General features: G+C 44.7%; 1 protein-coding gene and 1 long non-coding RNA gene across 7 annotated transcripts in view; one reads left to right on the forward strand and one right to left on the reverse strand.

Annotated features, from left to right (window-relative positions):
* CCDC88A (coiled-coil domain containing 88A) overlaps positions 1-23,671 on the reverse strand; it is a 368,487-nt gene that overhangs the window by 21,332 nt on the left and 323,484 nt on the right. For 4 of the 6 annotated variants that reach the window (XM_045009682.1, XM_045009677.1, XM_045009678.1 and 1 more), the window contains 5 exons: positions 22,313-22,458; positions 21,526-21,618; positions 21,080-21,294; positions 1,292-1,375; positions 129-332 (listed from right to left, as the gene is read on the reverse strand). In XM_045009682.1, coding sequence (XP_044865617.1) covers positions 129-332; positions 1,292-1,375; positions 21,080-21,294; positions 21,526-21,618; positions 22,313-22,458 — 742 coding nt within the window. The remainder of the gene's footprint in view (positions 1-128; positions 333-1,291; positions 1,376-21,079; positions 21,295-21,525; positions 21,619-22,312; positions 22,459-23,671) is intronic. The other 2 variants (XM_045009683.1, XM_045009681.1) reach the window with 1 other exon arrangement.
* LOC123366337 lies at positions 16,296-22,063 on the forward strand. Its single transcript, XR_006578041.1, has 3 exons — positions 16,296-16,553; positions 21,102-21,198; positions 21,705-22,063. It is a non-coding gene; the product is annotated as an uncharacterized LOC123366337 (long non-coding RNA).

Consider the following 23,671-nt stretch of genomic DNA (forward strand, 5'->3'; position numbering starts at 1 on the left):
TTAGTACTGTAATTCAATTATTCAGGTTGTTTGCTACAGAAGAATATGAAATATGAAGGAGTAAAAACAGATTTATATAAAATTGTTATCAATATAATCATGACAGAGCAAAAAGCTTCTACCTATACCTTTATTATTTAGCAATTGCTTGGATCTGAAGCCTGAAGAAGAGTTGACTGTTGCAAAGTTGATAGCTGTAGTAGAGAAGGCCATAGCTCCCAATTCTTTTTTCCTTTTACCCGTAGATATATCATCAGGGCCCTCCAGATGCTCAGAACTACCTGTCCATTGTCCTCCTGCTAGGACCATGGACTGCACCAGGTCATTCATGGCTGGGATGCAAATGAAAGCAAACGAATCAGCACGGTTCAATTTATTTTTTTAATTCCTATTTTGTATTGTAAAAAGTTTGACATTTGTCTAAGCATCAATGCATACTGAATATTGAAAGCTACAAACACAAGATCATCCATGTTATGACATGCAATCAGCTCAATGAATGAAAAGTATTACAGGCCATACTTTCAGTTCAGATATGATTTTTAATAAATGTTATTAGATACTAGTGCCATGCTTGTGCTGCAATGATATGCAATATATATGTTAGAAGCTTTGATATGTTGTTTTGCAAAGACAAATGGAATGAATAAGGGTAAGATAGGTAGAGGTGCTAACACAACATGAACTTTGGCAATGATTGGGGTCCTTGTTCAGTGCAGGTTACTGCAGGAATACTGTATCTTGCATTATAGTAGTTAAAAGGATCTGAAAGAGATGGCATCCTATGATATACTTCTTTGCTTTATAACACTGTAGAAGTATCCACCCCCTTTTTAAAAAACAGAACATTTTAGTAAAGAAGAAATGACACACATTTGAAAAGAGTAACAGACCACTTTATATCCTTGCACTATTTTCTCTATAGATTCTTTAAACCAAAAATGTAAGATATTTGTTGTTTATAAAAATGCTTACTAAAAGTGGAATTAAAAACTATTCAAATGTCTGGAGTGCACTGTAAATTTATATACACATGCATGCACAATGTGTATATATAATAAATATGTATACAAATATATAAAATGTAATCACAATAAATTGCATATGTATATATACATATATTATTCAGTGCCAAAGTTTTAAAAAAATTCTTTCAGCTTCTTGTATTATAGCAGGACTTGCACATTGCAAAATAGTAAAAAACAGCACAGTCCAGGGGAAAGGTTAGTGAAAAATTAGTAATGGAAGCCAGTGTAGCCATTTAAAAGAAGCTGAACTGTCAAAGTCTTACACATGGAGCGACGGTAGATTGCCTTCATTTTGTCTTTTTCCTTCGGTCTGTTCCTCAAAAAGGGCAGTCTTTTCAGTGCAATCACTTTTATGTCATAGCATGAGGAAAAACGGAAACAGGGAAATGAAAGAAAAAAGGGAGAAGAACAGATGGAAGTTAATGTTGAAACTAAGGATAGAAATGAATGTTTGAGTTTCAGCTATGTATGCTATGCTAAAAACTATTATTCTCATGCTGCTGAGTGATAATGAAATATGAAAACTACGCTATGAAACCTTCAATATACTCAGAAAAGCACTGAAGACAATGGTGAGAAACGTAATATATTTTGAAAGTTCAGAACTGCCAAATTCTTGAAAAAACAAAAGTAACTTCTTTGCAGAGATTTATATAAACAGATAAAGAGTTTTTCTAAGAAAGTGGAAAATAGATTTATTCAAAAGACCTAAAATTTGATTACTTTGTGACTTTAAAACATCCGCTTTTCCTCTTTAAAAAAAGAGTTTGAATCTTAATTATTTGCTATAATTTGTCTTTTCTAATTTGCTTTTCTCTTGTACTTTTCACTCATGATTTACATTTTTAAAAGTTTTGATTTATTATGTATTCTGCATATCAATAATTAAATAACTCTCTTTCACTCTTTGTTTCTGTACATTTTCTTTCTATGGACCATCTGTTCAAGGGACTATGTGAACGGAGTGCAGAAAATTGAAATAATAAAGTACAAGTTTGTTATAAAGCTGCAGTGGTTGCTCAGATTTCCTGGTTGACATGGTACCCTGCCAAATTGCTACTGGAAAAAAGTACCAAACAGAAGATTACCACCTCCTCTTGACCACCCCCAAAAAGCAAACAAAAAACAAACAAAAATGAGGGTGTGGTTAGGACACTTTGTGGAGTCAGAAAAGTTAAAATAATACATGTAACATCTGCAAAAAGAACATTAAAATTATATTAATTATTACAATTAGAAAAAAGTCACACTTTACTCTTGGAGTGCAGTGCAGCAGCAACTTGTTTGTAGTGGACATCTGTGTCTACATGTAGCATCATATATATGTGTCAGCAGACTGCCAAGCATGCAGGAGCCACATGCAAACAATGGAGATGCAAGGGCTTCATCTTTGAGAGAAAAGTGCTCAGAAATCATAGATTTCTTACAAATGCCCAGGCCGCTGCTTCATTTGCATGCTACCTGACATCACAATCTACAGGTTTTACACATGCCTTGTCATTTGTTTCAATTTGTTGAACCAATGGCATGTTACGTAGTAATTTAATATGCATGCACATGGATTTTTCTATATTTTTAGACACTTCTGCACCTTCTGTATTTCTCTGCAAAAAAGGGGACATATACCCTATATTTTGTTATATTTCTTTTTAGTTTGGTTCAACAGAAAAAGTCAACATGTCCAATTTCTAGTATCGCCATTATGCAGTATTTCTAATATCGCTCTATTATAAGAACCATTTCATGTTAGAATTAATACAGCCATGCAAAATCACCATGAAATGGTACCAGACCAAATAAATGCTACTTAGCCATAATTATGGTGTAAAAATAAAAATAATTACTAGCCTGTCAAAAAAAAAATTCACTGGCTGCAAGTGAACAGGCAAATAGAATATTGCACAGCTGGATTAACAAATGTTAGAAATAGTATAACTTCAGCTACTTAAATGGACATTGATAAGTAAATTTTTATCTATTAAAACATTCCTTTTATTACCTTTTGTAAATAAAGGCCAGATTGTTTTTGGCCTCGCACAAGAGTGCAAGTTGGGAGAAAATGTAAGGATCCCCTTGCACTCACGTACAACAGCCAGCCATAATACTGTGGAGGATTGCAAGAGCTGGTGGTATCCTTTCCAAAAGGAGGAGTACCTGACTGAAAGTGGGTTATCACACTGCGTCCCCTTCACCTTTTGCACTCAGCACAGGGGGGACGTGTACAGTGCACCACTTTGAAATGTGGTGGAGTTCCTGCTGCAGCATGCACGCCCCAGGAGACCTAGGAGGATGTATGTTTGATTCAACTAGATTGCCTCAGAAAGTCCTGCTGCAACGTGGCTCCATCAATTTAGCACTAAAATGTTACAGTAAAATCAAAAGCTATATATTCTACAACTTCCATTACTGATTAAAACTGGTATAGTCTTGTATGCTTTAACCCACTGTTTCTCAATGACCAGTTCGTGGACTGGCGCCGGTCCCTGAGATCTCCCTGACACAGTTTAGGAAGGCAGCAAGCCGGTCCTTGCTATCAAAAAGGTTGAGAAACACTGCAAAATGATGAACATACAGAGAATATTCACAGTTCTAAATTACAATGGTATCTAGATCAGAGAGAAGCTGCTAATCCCTAATATATGTCAACTGTTCATGTCTTTGGGTGGGGAAGAGTAGGGAGACATAAAGGGAACACACACCAGTCAATATACGTGTTTCTCATATAGGAGAAAAGTACATTTAATGCATGTTAACCTTTAGCTTGCTGATCGCATAGATATACTGGTAGGTACTCAAACATAAAATAAGCTTTTCTGACCTTCTTTCAGCTCAATAAACACAGCTACTTTCAATAATCAGGAGGGAATGAGCTGAAAGCAATGTGAAAATGGAAACTGATTGGCCACAGTAAGTTGAGTGATCATTAAAGTCTTCATAAAGAAGATATGTTGTCTATCTAGCTCTGTAAAAGGATACAGTTTTATTTCACTGTCTGCCAAAAGAATGCATGCACCAGTGTGAAGCTTATTTCTTGCTTTTATTACAAATAAAGTATAAATAACTAGTTTTAGCATTAGTGACAGCGAAGTGAGGAACACCCTGTGACAATACGCACCCCCTGCATTCACATCATACACACTATTGTAATAATCTTTGAACAAAATATGCTTTGTGAAGTGTCATTTGAAATCTAGTAACTCACTGATCATTGATATTCTTGTGTGATGTATGTACAGAGTGGGTATTAAGAGTGATTAATATATGCTGAAATTATGACTAAAGTGTGTATAAACCAGGTATGTCATGGAGAGTTGGTAAACAGGACTGCACTAAAAAAAGGAATATGTTTTCTCCACCTGGGAGTTACTTTCAAAGTACTTTGAAAGACAATGAGAATGTATTTACATTAGAGAGACAAGGTGGGAAACATTAATCTTTTACTGGATCAACTTCTGTTGCTGAGAGATATATAACATATGTTGGTCCAATAAAAGATATTGCTGTACCCACCTTGTGTCTCTCATATCCTGAGACTGACAGGGCTACAACACCACTGCATACAATGTATTTACATATCATGTAAACAGATTCCTCTAGCTAACAAGAGTGGAGGCAAATCTCACATTAACAAGTGGGGCAGAAGACAGCATGGTATCTACACCATGCTGTTGGGAGAGAGAAGCTTGGTCTGGGTTTTACTTTTCAAAGAATACATGGCAAAGGTTTACAGGTCTATAAGACAGAGCAGCTGAATCTCAAGTGATAAGCAACTGAATCAACTGATTGTATAAAATATTACTGTACTGTATTAGAAAAGTGTATAGAGCAGTGACACTCAGACTGAGGCTTGGCAGCCACAAGTGGCTCTTTAATGTGTCTCCTTGCGGCTCTTTGCAGCACATATTAAAACATGGTGTGATTTAATTATTAACCAATCTAAGTTATTAACCAATTAGGATGCTTCTACTATGTTATTAACCAATTGTAGAATACTTGGTCAGTTGTTTTGCTGTGAATTTTATATATATATATATACAGACACACACACACACACACACACACACACACACAGTAAATGAAACAATGAATTTATACTACTGTGGCTCTTTTGGGTAATGTTGATTGCTAATTTGGCTCCTAAACCACTGAGGTCTGAGTATCACTGGTACAGAGTGAGGTCTTTTCTAAAAGCCTATGGCACACTGGTGATGGATATCATTGTGAATTGTATGCATTATCACTATATAAGGAATTATGGATACTCATTGATATTGGGCTGTACAGTCTCTCCAGACAGGAGGGAATGCCACAGCTATCTACTCATTTCCTATATAAGTTAAGCAGGGTGGAATCAGAAACAATGGAAACCCAATTTACTTAGAAATCATACAGGGGGATGAAAAGCTCACAGGAAGAGAAAGACGCCATGAGATCATTCTGTTACTTTAATCTTGGAAGACATAAGCAAGGAGAGACGCCATCTTGGGCATCGATCACTAGACAGATACAAGCAGGGCCGCCCAGAGGATTCAGGGGGCCTGGGGTCAGAATTGCCGCCAAAGACCCAGCACTTCGGTGTCGGGTCCCAGGGCGGAAGGACCCCCCGCCACGGGTCTTCGGGGCACTTCAGCGGCAGGTCCTGGAGCGGAAGGACCCCCCGCCACCAAATTGCCGCCGAAGACCCGGAGTGGAAGAAGCTCCGGGGCCCCGGGCCCCACGAGAGTTTTCCGGGGCCCCCGGAGCGAGTGAAGGACCCTGCTCCAGGGCCCCGAAAAAATCTCAGGGGGCCCCCAAGCTGAGAAAAATATGTCCTTCAACCAATCTTCTATGAGGAGATAACCGGCTCTGTGGATGAGGGGAAAGCAGTGGATGTGCTATTTCTGGACTTTAGCAAAGCTTTTGATACAGTCTCCCACAGTATTCTTGCCAGCAAGTTAAAGAAGTATGGGCTGGATGAATGGACGGTAAGGTGGATAGAAAACTGGCTAGATGGTCGGGCTCAACGGGTAGTGATCAATGGTTCCATGTCTAGTTGGCAGCCGGTATCAAGTGGAGTGCCCCAAGGGTCGGTGCTGGGGCCGGTTTTATTCAATATCTTCATTAACGATCTGGAGGATGGTGTGGACTGCACCCTTAGCAAGTTTGCAGATGACACTAAACTGGGAGGAGTGGTTGATACGCTGGAGGGTAGGGATAGGATACAGAGGGACCTAGACAAATTAGAGGATTGGGCCAAAAGAAATATGATGAGGTTCAACAAGGACAAGTGAAGAGTCCTGCACTTAGGACGGAAGAAGCCCAAGCACTGCTACAGACTAGGGACCGAATGGCTGGGCAGCAGTTCTGCAGAAAAGGACCTAGGGGTTACAGTGGACGAAAAGCTGAACATGAGTCAACAGTGTGCCCTTGTTGCCAAGAAGGCTAATGGCATTTTGGGTTGTATAAGTAGGGGCATTTCCAGCAGATCGAGGGATGTGATCATTCCCCTCTACTCAGCACTGGTGAGGCCTCATTTGGAGTACTGTGTCCAGTTTTGGGCCCCACACTACAAGAAAGATGTGGATAAATTGGAGAAAGTCCAGCGGAGGGCAACAAAAATGATTAGGGCGCTGGAGCACATGACTTATGAGGAGAGGCTGAGGGAACTGGGATTGTTTAGTCTGCAGAAGAGAAGAATGAGGGGGGATTTGATAGCTGCTTTCAACTACCTGAAAGGGGGTTCCAAAGAGGATGGATCTAGACTGTTCTCAGTGGTAGAAGATGACAGAACAAGGAGTAATGGTCTCAAGTTGCAGAGGGGGAGGTTTAGGTTGGACATTAGGAAAAACTTTTTCACTAGTTAGGGTGGTGAAGAACTGGAATGGGTTACCTAGGGAGGTAGTGGAATCTCCTTCCTTAGAGGTTTTTAAGGTCAGGCTTGACAAAGCCCTGGCTGGGATGATTTAGTTGGGGATTGGTCCTGCTTTGAGCAGGGGGTTGGACTAGATGACCTCCTGAGGTCCCTTCCAACCCTGAGATTCTATGATTCTATGATTCAAGGGGGGTTGAAGTCTCTGGAACAGAATATAGGTTAGAAATCTGTTTAGGCAAAGATCTTTCACCTAAGATGACAAGGGAAAAAGAATGGCTAGGTAGAGAAACCAGCTTGAACAAAGACTGTATCTTGCTAGATTAGGTTTATAGACTTTCAGATGCATTTTCACTTTTATTTGCTTGTAGCCCTTTCTAATTTTATTGCTTTTACTTAGCATCACTTAATCTATGTCCTATTGTTAATAAATCTGTTTTATTTTACTATAAACCAGAGGTCGGCAACCTTTCAGAAGTGGTGTGCCGAGTCTTCATTTATTCACTCTAATTTAAGGTTTCGCGTGCCAGTAATACATTTTAATGTTTTTAGAAGGTCTCTTTCTATAAGTCTATATTATATAACTAAACTATTGTATGTAAAGTAAACAACGTTTTCAAAATGTTTAAGAAGCATCATTTAAAATTAAATCTTATGTTGCCAGCCTGCTCAACTCGCTGCCAGCCTGGGGTTCTGTTCACCTAGGCTGGCAGCGGGCTGAGCAGGGCCTGCGGCCGGGACCCCAGACCTGGGGGAAGAGTTCAGGGGTCAGGGCAGAGGGCTGGAGTGTGTGGGGGGGTTCAGGGATCAGGGCAGAGGGCTGGGGTGTATGGGGGGTGTAGGGCAGAAGGCTGTGTGTGTGTGGGGGTTCAAGGGTCAGGTCAGAGGGCTGGGGGTGTGGGGGGGTGCAGGACAGAAGGCTGGGTGTGTGTGGGGGTTCAAGGATCAGGGAAGAGGGCTGGGGGTGTGTGTGGGGTTCAGGGCAGAAGGCTGTGTGTGGGGGGGGGTTCAAGGGTCAGGGCAGAGGGATGGGTGTGTGCGGGGATGTAGGGCAGAAGGCGGGGTGTGGGGGGGGTTCAAGGGTCAGGGCAGAGGGCTGGGCAGCGTGGGGGGTGCAGGGCAGAAGGCTGGGGTGCTCAGCTTGTGGGGATGCTCCCAGCCCCCTGCCCTGAGTGGTTCATGGCAGGGGGCTGGAAGGGATATGCCCTGATTCCACCCCCTTCCCCAAGGCCCTATTCCTACCTCTCTCTGCCTCCTCTACGGAGCTGTGTGCATGCTGCCACTCGGCCCTTGTGAGGGGGAGGGGGAAATCAGCTGTTTGGCGTAGGGATGGAGAGGGGACGGGGCAGGAAAGCACCACACTGGGGGAAGAAGTGGGGGATGGGGAAGCTTGGCTGCCGCAGAACCAAGCTTCTGCCTCCTGCCCCCGCAGGGGAGAGTGGTGGGGGCTGAGTGGAGCTGGGGGCTGGGACCGCGGCAGCGTGCCACTCAAAATAGGCTCGTGTGCCGTGTTTGGCACGCGTGCCGTAGGTTGCCAACCCCCGCTATAAACCAATTCAATGCTGTGTTTAAAAGGAAGGGTGCATTTACTCCAGCTAGTTAGTAAGCCATGATGTAGTTTTGTTTCTTTACGTTATGGAGTAATGTACATTATTATTTCTCTGAGCTGTACAGGAAAGGGCTGAACATATCAGGGAACACAGTTTTGGGGAAATTTGAGATGGGGAGTGTGTTGTGGTCATCTTGATGGTTGTAACCCAGGCTGAACACAGAGTGTGACTGGTGTGTTGCTGGCAGGCTGCTGGCATCAGACTGCTGGAACCAGGACTGCTGCTATATACAGATACTCATAGTGGCAGGCTGCTTGTGAGCAGCCCAGGTTGGGAGTTACAGCACCAAATTGCTGTGAGACACCCAGGGTTACAGGGCAAATGGTGACAAAATCCTTTACTGGTCTGGACTGCCACCTGAATGCCAAAACACACACTCCCTCTTTTTTCTTATTGAGGAGTTAATTTTATTGTGGAGGGTTGTTTCTAACTGCATTTTATTTTTCATCCAAACTGACAAGAAAATACCTTTGATTATGTGTTTTATACAACCTGTGCTCATACTACAAAAAGTAAAGTAAATAATTACAGTTAAGACAACAATTATCAGTACTTCATAGTGATTCTTGGTCTCTAAAAAACAGATCCACAAAAAGGGTTGGCTTGTGGCCCTCAGCATACCTACAAAATGTGAGATGGAGCTGCAGATACTGATGGTGCCTATCTCACTAAAGCAGATATCAAATCTGTGTTGGAATCACATATGTGTGGCCTAAGGCTGAAACATTGCCTGAAAAATCCTTGTGACTGGTATGTGCATGTGGAAGTGCTTTTCTTGGCAGACACAAAGTAATGGCCAAAAGGTTTTAAACATGCCCTGGCATCTTTAATGTAGTGTAACTGTTTTGACACTGAACAATTCGGGGTCCTCAGAGATCATCTTCTATTGCCTTTTGTACCCCCCATTAGTAAGGCAGAGGATTTTAGCTACAAAGACAAGAACAACATTACAGTGGTTAAGTATCAGAGGGGTAGCCGTGTTAGTCTGGATCTGTAAAAGCAGCAAAGAGTCCTGTGGCACCTTACAGACTAACAGACGTATTGGAGCATGAGCTTTCGTGGGTGAATACCCACTTCGTCGGATGCATGTAGTGGAAATTTCCAGAGGCAGGTATATATATGCAAGCAAGAATCAGGCTAGAGATAACGAGGTTAGTTCAGTCAGGGAGGATGAGGCCCTCTTCTAGCAGTTGAGGTGTGAAAACCAAGGGAGGAGAAACTGCTTTTGTAGTTGGCTAGCCATTTACAGTTTGTTTAATCCTGAGCCGATGGTGTCAAATTTGCAGATGAACTGAAGCTCAGCAGTTTCTCTTTGAAGTCTGGTCCTGAAGCTTTTTAGCTGCAGGATGGCTACCTTTAAATCTGCTATTGTGTGTCCAGGGAGATTGAAGTGTTCTCCTACAGGTTTTTGTATATTACCATTCCTAATATCTGATGTGTGTCCATTTATCCTTTTCCCTACGTATCCGTGGGCCGGATGAATGGATATGTGAAAATAGGCATCCTGTAGATCGAGGGCTGTGAACCAGTCTCCTTGTTCCAGCGCAAGTATTATTGCGCCCAGTGTGACCATCTTGAATTTTTGTACTCTTACGAATTTGTTCAGTTGGCGTAGGTCTAGTATAGGCCTCCATCCCCCTGTCTTTTTCTGGGTCAGAAAGTAGTGGGAGTAGAACCCTTTTCCTTGATGTTGTGTCGGCACGGGTTCCACTTCACCAAGGGCAAGTCATGCCTGACTAACCTAATTGCCTTCTATGAGGAGATAACTGGGTCTGTGAATGAGGGGAAAGCAGTGGATGTGTTATTCCTTGACTTTAGCAAAGCTTTTGATACGGTCTCCCACAGTATTCTTGCCAGCAAGTTAAAGAAGTATGGGCTGGATGAACGGACTATAAGGTGGATAGAAAGCTGGCTAGATTATTGGGCTCAATTGGTAGTGATCAACAGCTCCATGTCTAGTTGGCAGCCGGTTTCAAGTGGAGTGCCCCAAGGGTCGGTCCTGGAGCCGGTTTTGTTCAATATCTTCATTAATGATCTGGAGGATAGCATGGATTTCACCCTCAGCAAGTTTGCAGATGACACTAAACTGGGAGGAGTGGTAGATACGCTGGAGGGTAGGGATAGGATACAGAGGGACCTAGACAAATTAGAGGACTGGGCCAAAAGAAACCTGATGAGATTCAACAAGGACAAGTGCAGAGTCCTGCACTTAGGATGGAAGAATCCCATGCACTGTTACAGGGACTGAATGGCTAGGAAGCAGTTCTGCAGAAAAGGACCTAGGGGTTACAGTGGACAAGAAGCTGGATATGAGTCACCAGTGTGCCCTTGTTGCCAAGAAGGCTAACGGCATTTTGGGTTGTATAAGTAGGGGCATTGCCAGCAGATCAAGGGACATGATCATTCCCCTCTATTCAACATTGGTGAGGCCTCATCTGGAGTACTGTGTCCAGTTTTGGGCCCCACACTACAAGAAGGATGTGGAAAAATTGGAAAGAGTCCAGTGGAGGGCAACAAAAATGATTAGGGGGCTGAAGCACATGACTTATGAGGAGAGGCTGAGGGAACTGGGATTGTTTAGTCTGCAGAAGAGAAGAATGAGGGGGGATTTGATAGCTGCTTTCAACTACCTGAAAGGGGGTTCCAAAGAGGATGGATCTTGACTGTTCTCAGTGGTACCCGATGACAGAACAAGAAGTAATGGTCTCAAGTTGCAGTGAGGGAGGTTTAGGTTGGATATTAGGAAAAACTTTTTCACTAGGAGGGTGGTGAAGGACTGGAATGGGTTACCTAGGTTGGTGGTGGAATCTCCTTCCTTAGAGGTTTTTAAGGTCAGGCTTGACAAAGCCCTGGCTGGGATGATTTAGTTGGGAATTGGTCCTGCTTTGAGCAGGGGGTTGGACTAGATGACCTCCTGAGGTCCCTTTCAACCCTGATATTCTATGATTCTATCTGTAGAAGACGATCCACTTCTACACGAAGTAGGTGCTCGTGAGAGGGGTCCCTGAAGAGGGACAGGGAAGGGTAGGAGGATGGGATATAAAAGGGATGGAGTAGCCGAACTGAACTATTTCTAGGACCCAACGCATGGTGGAAAGCCTGGAGGCAGTGGCCAAATGGGCAAGTAGGCGGTGGAGTCAAAGAGTGGTTCTGCAGACCCTCGACCAACACTTCAAATTTGTTGTTTATTTCCCAGTGGGTGGCAAGTATCATAGAATCATAGAATCTCAGGGTTGGAAGGGACCTCAGGAGGTCATCTAGTCCAACCCCCTGCTCAAAGCAGGACCAAACCCAACTAAATCATCCCAGCCAGGGCTTTGTCAAGCCTGACCTTAAAAACCTCTAAGGAAGGAGATTCCACTACCTCCCTAAGTAGCTGTTTGCGCTTCATTTTGTCTGAGCCTAGGCGGTCTAGGGTGATTCCTAGGCACGTCATAGGGTCTGTTCTGAGACCGGTGATACTGGTATGTACATGGCCTCTGGTAAGATTGATACTGTTGTCTCCTGGGAATTGACTGGTAGATGCCCAGGGTGAGTAGGGTTGTTCCAGAGTCTTTCACGGTGTGAAGGACCTCGTCCATCTTTATCAAAGGGGAGGTCCTCCATTTTGGTCTGCAGGTCTTTGGGGATACCTGACGCAGAGAGCCAGGAAGCTCTGTGCATAACCACAGCAGTTGTGGTATTACAGGCAGCTGTATCCACCATGTCTAGAGATGCCTATAGGGCCATTCTGGAAACAAATTGGCTTTGGACAAGGACTGACTTAAAGTCTGCTCTCCGGTCCTCCGGAATATGGGAGGTAAAGTCAAAGAGTTTATCGTAGTTATCAAAGTGATAGCTTGCAAGTAGGGCGTAGTAGTTTGCAATTCTGAATTGAAGAGGGGAGGAGGTATAAACCTTGTTGCCCAAGGTGTCTTGCTGGGTAGGCCAGTAGTGTGGCTGTTTTGTCCTGTGACTCGCTGCATCTACTATAAGAGAATTTGGTTGTGGGTGAGAGAATAAAAAGTCTCCGTCCTTAGCAGGAACATAATATTTGCGTTCAGCCTTTTTGCAAGTTGGTAAGACAGAGGCTGGAGTCTGCCAGACAGTGTCAGCTGGTTCTACGAGTGCATCATTTATGAGAAGCGCGATCTTTGAGGGCGCAGAGGGTTGAAGGATTTTGTGTTGTGTCTCCTGGACATCTTCTAAAGGGATGTCTTTGCTGAGTGCCACCCTCTTGAAAAGTTCCTGGAACAATTTCAGGTTGTCCACATTCTGTGGAGGTGGAGGCACGACGGCTCTGTCTGGAGCTGATGGAGAGTTGGGGTTTGGCAAATCAGGGTATGGTCCCTGGCCCACGTCTTCAGAGGGGGGTTCAGGCACTCTAGAAGTAGATGGAGCTAGAGATGGAGGTGCAGAAGGAGCTTGTGGTCTGGTGGAAGAAGCATGAGGGCGAGTGGCAGTAGGAGCTGGCCAAGGGTACCAATGAGGCCAAGGCATTGGATTAGAGAAGTTAGGTGCAGCCCACAGAGGGGCAAAGTAGGGAAACTGAGGCTGGTGGTTGTTCGCCGTGGTCTGAGGCGTAAAAGGTTCTGGTGCAGGAGGAGAGGCAGGTGGGAAGAACTCCTGTTGTTGTTGCATATCCAGCTCGCTGTCAGTAAAGGTGGTCAGGTCAGGTGTGGAGAGCGGCTGGTCAAAGAGTGAGTACTGTGTGTCCAGGAGCGGAGTTAGGCTCAGGTGCCAGTGAAAGGTCGTCTTGACTCAGGAACCGTTGTTGTTCCCTAGGGTCTGAGTGTGCTGCGCATGGTCTGTGCTCAGAGGCATGCACAGACTTTTGTTTAGCTTTCCCCGGTGTCATAGGTCTTTTATGTGCGCCCTGCAGGAGGTCTGCTGCTGCTGCATGAGTGGCGGTAAGGCTTGGTGCCGACGTTCTTGTCGACACCGGGGTAGAGCGCGCTGTTGGTACTGGGTCTATTTTTGGTGCCGAAGGGACCGGTGCCAAGGAGATCTTCCCTGCACAGGAAGTTGGGTCCCTGCCTCTGCAAAAGCTGCTGAAGTGCTGGCATGGTTGGAGGCTCCTGCCTTCGGCACTAACAGCATTGAGGGTAAGGATCTCGCAGGAAACCCTTTATCCTTATGAAAGTCTCCGCTTGGAGACAGTTGGGCTTCTTGCCTCTCTAGCTGAGAGGGTGAAGGTGTGCTCCCAATAGGTTCGGACTTGGCCAGGGAGTGTGAGGGAGAGGGTTTAACAGTGCCCTTCTCTGGAGGCAGCTGCAGGGATTTCTGCATAAGAATAATTTTCAGTTGCAGTTCCCTGTCACGACGAGCCCTGGTTCTGAGGCTTGTGCAATGGAGGCACTTAGCAGGGATGTGTGGTCTTGCCTAGGCATTTCACGCAGCATGAATGTCCATTGGACTCTGGCATAGAGTCTGACGGGAGAGACATTTCTTAAATCCTGAAGCTCCTGGCATTATTGAACTTGGAGTGCCGGGGGAGAGTGTCTCTGCAGGAGACGAGCTTGAGGAAAAAAAGTTTTGTTTTTTTTTAACTAAATAACTATTCTAAAGGATGTTACTAACTAACTATTTCTAGTTAGTTAGTAACTATTTCTGCTTGCATCCAAAGAAGTGGGTATTCACCCACGAAAGCTCATGCTGAAAAACGTCTGTTAGTCTATAAGGTGCCACAGGATTCTTTGCTGCTAACTATTTCTATATTTTTGTGATTGTTTTCTTCAGAGACTAGGGAAGAGTGTTAGCACTGCCCTGAGTCCCGTCTTCAGCTGAGGACAGTTGAGAAGGAACTAAGGGGGGGCACGGGACGTGCGTGCTCAGGCAGACTCTAACGAGACTGCAAGACAGCAACTGAGTGTGTGCGTCCCGACCAGGCACTGCTACCGAAGATCTCCAATCAATAGTGCCGTGATGCACCATCACCTGGGAGTGGAGCACCCACAGGGACAGCACTCAAAGAACTACTTTTCCAGGCTGTTCCATTAGAAAATTGTCAAAAAGACGATGAACTATATCTATTTTTCACAATTTAAGATAACACAGTCACCAAGCTAGTCCAGTGCTTGGGTGAGGAACTCATGGATGAAGAACACCTTGAAGTTGATGCTGAACCTGAGAAAGACGGAAGTCATGCTGTTTAGTAGAGGCAAATACTTCTGAGAAGTTTGCAACAGCCACGATACATTATTCTCTAGCCAAGGAGGCATGCTCATCATTGGTAAAATTAGGAGTGAAAGGAGGGATAGGTCTAGACCAGGGGTTGGCAACCTATGGCACATGTGCCAGACAGCATGCGAGTCGATTTTTAATGGCATGCTGTTGCCTGCCGGGTCCTGGCCACCGGCCCAGCTCAGCCCGCTGCTGAACCCAGGCCGGCAACAGGCTGGGCGGGGCCAGTGGCCGGGACCCTGGCAGGCAGCAGCATGCTATTAAAAATCCTGCCCAGCCTGCTCTTCTCTGCCCCCCGCCCACCACTCTCTCCTGCGGGGGCAGGGGGCAGAAGCTTGGTCCTGCCAGCTGCTGCTGCAGGGCAGCCTCCACCGGCAGCCAAGCTCCCTCCTCCCCCGCCTCTTCCCCCAGCATCCTGGGTTCCTGCCCCTCATCCTCTCCCTCCCTGCGACCGAACAGCTGATGGCCCTGGTCCCTGGAGAGGGAGGGGGAGAAGCGGAGCCAGAACTGCAGCCGCAGCATGCTCGCTGCTCCAGAGAAGAGGTGGGGACGGGACTTTGGGGAAGGAGGGTGGAATCAGGGCATATCCCCTCCAGCCTCCTGCTGTGAGCCGCTCAGGGCAGGGGGCTGGGAACATCCCCATGACTCTAGCCCACACCCCCAGCCCAGACTCCTGACCCCCCCCACACCCCTAGCCCTCTGCCCTGACCCCTGTATCCCCCTCACACACACCCAGCCCCCTGCCCTGACCTCTGCACCCCCCCACGACCCCAGCCCTGAATCTGGCACCCCCCCCACATACCCCGCTCCCCCACACTCCATGTCCTGACTCCTGCACCCCCCGCACATGCTCCCCAATCCTCTGCCCTGACTCCTGCACCCTCCTCACACACCCACACACCCCAAGCCCTGACTCTTACACCCTCCCCCCACATCCCCCCCCCACCCTGAGCACCAAACAGAAGCTCCTGCACCCCTCCCACCCACATTCCCACCTGCACCCCTCACACCAAATGGGAGCTGCCCAGGTAAGCGCTCCACACCCAAACCTCCTGCCCCAACCCTAAGACCCCACCCTCATTCTAGCTCCTGGCCAGACCCTACACCCCAGCCCCCAGCCTGCTCCTTCACCCCCAGCCCTGTGCTCAGTGCACCCCCACCCTCAGCTCAGTGCAGAGAGAGAGGAAGAGACTGGGCTAAAACCAGGGAGAAGGTAGGTACCCACTCTATGTGGGCAGGGCTGGGACCCCAGACCGGCAGCAGGCTGAGCAGGACCAGCAGCCGGGACCCTGGCTGGCAGGAGCTGGCGGACGGAATCCCAGACTGGCAGCAGGCTGAGTGGCAGTGGGCTGAACCGCTCAGCCCACTGCCAGTCTGGGGTCCCGGCCACTGGTCTCACTCAGACCGCTGCCGGTCTGGGGTTCTGGCTGCTGGCCCCTTGCCAGCCGGGGTCCTGGCCGCAGGCCCCGCTCAGCCTGCTGCCGGCCTAGGTGAATGGAACCCCAGGCCGGCAGCAGGCTGAGTGGGCCAGAGGCATAAGATCAGCATTTTAATTTAATTTTAAATGAAGCTTTACTTTACATACGACAACAGTTTAGTTATATAATATATAGACTTATAGAGAGAGACCGTCTAAAAAATGTTAAAATGTATTACTGGCATGCGAAACCGTAAATTAAAGTGAATTAATGAAGACTCAGAACACCAATTCTGAAAGGTTGCTGACCCCTGGTCTAGACACTGAGTCCTGATGTCTGCACTTCAAGAGCTTCCCCTATGTTCCAGTCTGAGTTTCCCTGGCAAGGCTGCCTTAGTGTACAGTGGAGCCAATGAAGCAGAACCACAGGAAATCTTTCAGGAACTGATTACCAAGGCTAGCAGGCAGCCAGGGAACACCTGGACAAGGTAATCTTCCAATGAGAACTCCCGACACGTCTGGTCTTGCTCATGCCACTGAGTCATTACAAAGAACAGAAGTGGTGTAAGCAAATTAGTTGTAGAGGAAGGATGGTCATTGATTGAATTTAGTGTTGCCAACTTTCTAATCACACAAAATAGAACACCCTAGCCCTGCCCCTTCCCTGAGGCCCTGTCCCGGTCACTATATTCCCCCTCCCTCAGTGGCTCGCTCTCCCCCACCCTCACTCATATTCACTGGGCTAGGGCAAGTACTTGGGGTGCGGGAGGGGGTGCGGGCTCTGAGCTGGGGCCAGGGATGAGGAGTTTGGGGTGCAGGACAGAGCTCCAGGCTAGTGGGTGGAGCTGAGGGATTCGGAGTGGGGGGGGGCGGGACTGCAGGTTGAGGCAAGGGGTTGGGGTGTGGGAGGCGGTGAGAGCTCTGGGCTGGGGCTGGGGATGAGAAGTTCAGGGTGTGGGAAGGGGCTCTGGGCTGGGGCGGGGGTTGGGGTGCAGGGGGGTAAGGGCTCTGGGGTGGGGTCAGGAATGAGGGATTTGGAGTGTAGGAGGGGGCTCCAGGCTGGGGTGGGGCCGAAGGATTTGGAGTGAGGGAGGGGGCTGTGGGTTGAGGCAGGGGGTTGGGGTGCAGGCTTACCTCGCACGACTCCCGGGCAGCAGCGCGGGGGCAGGTAGGGGCTAAGGCAGGCTGCCTGCCTGCCTGTCTTGACTTAATGTTACACGCATGCTGGAAGCAGCCAGCAGGTCCGGGGCTAGGAGGGGGGCAGGAGGCACAGCTCTCGCCCGCAGGCACTGCGCCGCCCCCAGCTCCCATTGGTCGAGCGCAAAGCTGGTGCTCAGGGCGGGGGCAGCACGCGGAGCCCCATGGCCCCCCTGCCTAGGAGCCGGCCTGCTGGCCACTTCCGGGGCGCAGCTTGGTGCCCCAGGACAGGTAGGGACTAGCCTGCCTTAGTGCTGCAGCACCGCTGACCGGATTTTTAATGGTCTGGTCAGCGGTCCTGACTGGAGCTGCCAGGATACCTGGTCACCCTAACTGAATTATCTCTGAAATCAAAACAGCCACGTTAAGAGCTACTTGAGCTGTTGACCTGGCCATGTCTTTAGCTTATATAATCATACCAATTAAATACAACCGTTGTTAATAATTTAGCTTAATTACAACATCTTTTTTTTCCAAATATAGCCTATGCACAAGATTTCAATTAATTTTAACTACTGTAAATAGAGGAAATGTTGAAGAATCTGTGTTATTCCATTATTAAGATAATTTTGGACAAAGAAAAGATTGACACCAATGCTAACTTTCTTAAAGGACCCAATTTAAAATTAATTTTAACTCATAAAACAACAGATTTACTTGTAAATTCTAAAAAAAAAAAATTAAAAAAATCTATATTTAAAGAGTAAGTGCCAAAAGTTTGTGGAAGATCATAGAATATCAGTGTTGGAAGGGACCTCAGGAGGTCATCTAGTCCAACCTCCTGCTCAAAGCAGGACCAATCCTCAATTTAATCATCCCAGCCAGGGCTTTGTCAAGCCTGATCTTAAAAACCTCTAAGGAAGGAGATTCCACCACCTCCCTAGGTAATCCATTCCAGTCTTTCACCACCCTCCTAGTGAAAAAGTTTTTCCTAATATCCAACCTAAAACTCCCATAATGCAACTTGAGACCATTACTCTTTGTTCTGTCAAGATATTCTCTATTTTTCATATATAACAAAATGGATGAATCACTGCTTTAAGCGCAAAACAGAACTCAACCTTAGCCATGAAACCATGACCAGTGCCTCCATAATAAACATTAGGAGAGTTCTCTATCTCTAGATTCAGGGCTTCAGCAAGTCTCACCAGGAGAGGTGGAGAGACTGACATTAAAGCTTAAGAATAATCCAGAAATTAGGAAGATGGTGATTCTCCCTCTTGAGAAGGGTTATCTACCTGAAGCCTCTTCATCTTCACAATCTTCTGAAGCCAACAAGGGCCTTGGAAAAGACAGCAGCTGAGAGGACAGATATTTATTTTGGAGATGGAGATCTGACAGGAGATAGTCTCTCTTTAGCTCTTTTTCAGGGAAAAGACTTATGAATCTTTTGGACACCAGAAAGTTAGTTGAGCCAACATCACTCAATAAAGCCAGGATCCTCACTTCATAGGGATAAACGTGGATTTGAGGATAGGTTTACAGAATAACCTACAGATTTGTATGTTTACAGAATAAAACAATCTAAGAGGAGTGGAAAGCCCCAGAAGGCGAGGGACCCTAGGTGAACCTGAGGCTCCATACATTATGACATTGAGGCTGACCCTCAGCCATAGAACCTACTTTTCCAGGATACTGTACTGATGAAACATGAAAAGGGATTGATTATATTGCAAAAGAAAATTCCTTGCCCAGAGCTACAAAAGAAAAAGATGACAAAGCTTGACTTGCCTACAAGCTGAGTTTCTCCTATTCACTAGAATCCAATAGACTGGGGTTGGCAAACTACTGCCTGCAGGCCACATCTGGCCCATCAGACCATTTAATCTGGCCCTCAGCTCCAGCCGGGGAGTGGGGTTGGGGGCTTGCCCTGCTATGCATGGTTCCCAGGAGGCAGCTGGCATGACCCCCCTCCAGATCCTAGGCAGTACGCGGAGGCGTGGCCAGGTGGCTCTGCACACTGCCCCGTCCACAGGCGCTCACCCTGGCCAATGGGAGCTGCAGGGGTGGCACCTGCGGACAGGGCAGTGCGCAGAGCCGCTTGGCCGCGCCTTGGAGCTGGAGGGGGGACATGCTTCCAGGAGCTGCTTTCAGGAAGTGCTGCCTGAAGCCTGCATCCCTGAGCGCACCTCCCCCCGCGCCCCAATCCTCTGCCACAGCCTGATCCCTTTCCCGCCCTCTGAAAATAAAAAAAAAATCCACTATTTATATAGGCAAAGGAAGGGTTGTAATTATTTTAATCTGCATCAGGTTTCAAATTGCTTCTTTTTAAAGGGTCACATAACCTTTTATAGCCAACTCCTTTTAAGAAACTAGGAATTTCAAGCACTTCTTTTCAGCAGGATTGTCCCTACATGCATTGGCATCCTATCCAAAGTTCTCTACTTTTAATTTCCATAAAAGTATGTGAAAAATACAGATTTTTTTTATTTTTTATTTTTATTAAGTTTGCACAAGAAGAGCCAAAATCAAAAACCACCATGTGAGATTTTTTTTTTTTAAATAAAGAAAATTCTCACCTGGGATGAAAATTGGAATACCAATTCACTTAGATATTAAACTTTAAAAGGTATGAATTATAATATGAAGGTACATTGATGCTTTATATGTAACATCAATAGCTCACTTGTAATAAATTTATTAACTAATCAATAATACAACTTGTTTAACATGGAATGTAATGGCAAAAAACTAATTACCTGCCACGATAATTCATGACTTAAATTATTGATGAACAACAAAAGAAACAAGTAAAGGTTGCATAAAATACTCTAGGCTATGTGCAGCCTAACAGCTATGACAATGTGGCTCATTCAGGGTTAATAGTTCGTGTCTGGCAAACATCAATTCCCCCTACATCAGGAACTTATCAGTTATTTTTCTCTGTAGCTCTGCCTATCTCTAGAATCAGCAGTGATCTGTGTCCTTCTAACTGTTTATATCACTCTATTCTCTATTACAGGGGTAGGCAACCTATGGGACGTGTGCCGAAGGCGGCACACGAGTTGATTTTCAGTGGCACTCACACTGCCCGGGTCCTAGCCATCAGTCCGGGGGGGCTCTGCATTTTAATTTAATTTTAAATGAAGCTTTAAACATTTTAAAAACCTTATTTACTTAACATACAACAATAGTTTAGTTATATATTATAGACTTATAGAAAGAGACCTTCTAAAAATGTTAAAATGTATTACTGGCACATGAAACCTTAAATTAGAGTGAATAAATGAAGACTCGGCACACCACTTCTGAAAGGTTGCTGACCCTTGCTCTATTATATTGTTGCCAAAACCCATCACCATGAGTTTTAAGAGACACATGATCTTTTTAGCAGCTAATGGCTGTTAGTATGGACACGATATGGAGAGGCCTACTTGAGGAGGGTGGGAGTCTCATGGGAATGAGAGAAAACAAACAAAGCAGAAGGAGGTGCATTAGGCAGAGAGGAGCAGTGCCATCTGACCTTCCATTTGAAGTTCTGACAGGCTAAATGCCGTTATTCTGATCCAGTAAGCCTACCTAATTCTGCATCCCTGATATACTATAGATTTATTTTAATGTATTTAATTACATTTACTGAAATGCTAAAATAGGGCATCTATCCATACACTCTAGGTGGGGTCTGAACTTGCACCACTGAAGTCAATGGGAGCTTTGCCATTGACCTAAAGATTACAGGCCTTGGGAGCTCTTAACATTACTTAAAGATTTCCAACTGACTTGTTCTTTTTTAAGTACTTTTGAAGTTTTTGCCACATATTGGAAATATATTTAACTAACCAGTATTTCAAACTAAAATCGTTTTGTAACTACTCACTACTGCTCTTTTTGGTTCCTAGTGTCTGGCCATCTTCAAGAGAGTTTGAGCCCACAGAGGAACTATCTTGACTGTCCTGATGGGGTAGCTGAAGAAATCCTTCACTGGACTCCGAACGGGTAGGTGTAAGAGTCAGAGACTTCAGACGTTCACGGTTAACATCTTTCTTAGATTTTATCAATTTCCTCATTTTTAGAGTAATCCAATTGCCCCTTCTGTTATAATAAAATTAAATCCATTATTGCATTTATAATTCATTACTTTTATAAAATGCATAATTTAAAAAATAATTAGTATGCATGTTTAACTACTATATGTGGGCATACTCTGCTCCCATGGAAGTCAATGGGAATCTTACGATCAACTTCAATAGGGGCACAACTGGGTCCTTAGCTTGTTTAAATTTCTGGTTATACTCATTTCCACAAAATATATTCAAGCAGTACCTTCTGGGGGGGGATGGCTCATAAAATTTATACTGATCCATAATCTTCTCCTCTAATTTCTCCTTTTGTCGTCTCAATTCATTTAACTTGTCACTGTAAACAGAAATTAATCAAAATTGCTATTTTGGCAGTTATGTATATATATTTATATGATATTACATGTTTCTTTGCATTTTTAGGTATTTGAGAGCAGACTTTTTCACCTAAGAATAAACAGGAGCCGCATAAATATTGCCAAGAAACAGAGGTCTCTAAGTAATAAAGAAGAGAGAGAAATACAGAAAATATGATGTAAAGATATATCTAAATGAAGACATTTTAAAGACTTTCATGGGCCATTTATGGTCTTTAATATGACGTAATGCTGAACTTTATGAACACAGCATGCACATATAGGATACAATAAAGTAGTATTTAAAAACACTTTCTTTTTACTGCTAAAAGAAGCAAAAGTTCTCTACTGGAAAAAGCAACAGAATTTTCAAAGAATTCTGGGATGCTTGTTTGAAGTGGAAGGAGGAATAAATTATTTTTTTCATTAGACCCACATACCATAAAAAACATGTATTTTTAATTATTTAGTTTTAAAAATCAACATTTCTGGTTGTGATTATCAGCAATTCATATATAATGCAATTACTTTAGTTATGTTTGAAGAAAAAATACAAGAGAATAGGGTATGAGAGTATTATGTAATGTATCAGCCAGTAGAAGGTGTTTTTTTACATTTGTAAGCTTGTCTTGTCATATTTCTGAACAGCGGTTTCATAATTTTTGGTATACCTACATGTACTGTCTTTGTTCAACGTGGAAAAGATCCTTGCTTTCCATATTCTGCTCCAGTAATGTTCTATTCTGTAGCATTAATGTCTGAATTTGATCAAGTAGATGTCTGTTTTCTTCCTCCAGATTTCCTTTAAGCTGGCTAAGCAACTGTTAAAAATGTACAAAACAGGACTTAATATAAAACTGAGCACCCTGTCTGATTTACAGGCTTATCTAGAAAATATAAGCAGGGCACACAAAGGCTTCGGTAAATCAGGCAAGAGACATAGCAATATCAAATAAATAAACTCAGAAATGTTTCTTTTAACATTTTAATATTTTGTTAATTGGCTGGATTCACTTTACCTAGCACATAATTGTAATAGAAAAGTATCTTATTAATATAGGAGTCAAGAAATTATTTTTGACCTAAACTCTTGACAGTGAATACCAGGACATACATTACAAAAATAAAAATAAAAACATTTCCTTTGTTTTTGAGATGAGTTTTAAGGGTATTGTTAAGTTGTTGCAGCAGAACACTGTGGCCCTGAAATAGCTTATTGCCAAGCAGACACTAAGAGAAGCTGAAGAAGCTTTGAAGTTCCTTCAGTGGATAGTTTCAATTATCCTTTCTGAAGGATCTTTTTTGGGAAAAAACCCACTCACAGTAGGAAATGATGTCTTTTCCAGGGATGCCACTTTTGCATTAACTATAGAGAAAATGAAGAAGAAATCTCTGGGTTGTACTATAATGCAGAATTTCTGGACTTGCTGAGTAAGCCTTTCCTATTGCTGAGTGTTTCCCATTCTTCCCTAATGATGTCCTTGAATGAGGAATTGCAGGGAGACAACTTGATTTTGGACAGAAGATTTAGCTTGCTTGTCTTACAGACGTTTTGCAGCATGAGCTTTCGTGGGTGAATGCCCACTTCGTCGGCATCCGACGAAGTGGGCATTCACCCACGAAAGCTCATGCTGCAAAATGTCTGTTAGTCTATAAGGTGCCACAGGATTCTTTGCTGCTTTTACAGAACCAGACTAACACGGCTACCTCTCTGACACTTGCTTGTCTTCTTTCTCTGGTAGCCACTTCTTTCCTCCTCATAGTGTCAAACATATCTATGGGCTTGTCTACATTACCGGCTTTGACAGGCAGTGATTGATCCAGCAGGGGTCGATTTATCACGTCTAGTCTCGACATGATAAATTGACCGCCAAGAGCTCTCCTGTCGACTCCAGTACTCCACCAGGGCGAGTGGCGCAGGCAGAGTCGACGGGGGAGTGTCAGCCATTGACTTACCACAGTGAAGACACTGCGGTAAGTAGATCTAAGTACATTGATTTCAGCGACGTTATTCACATAGTTGACACTTTGTAA

Source organism: Mauremys mutica, chromosome 3 (genome assembly GCF_020497125.1).
Source record: "Mauremys mutica isolate MM-2020 ecotype Southern chromosome 3, ASM2049712v1, whole genome shotgun sequence".
Classification (NCBI taxonomy): Eukaryota; Metazoa; Chordata; order Testudines; family Geoemydidae; genus Mauremys; species Mauremys mutica.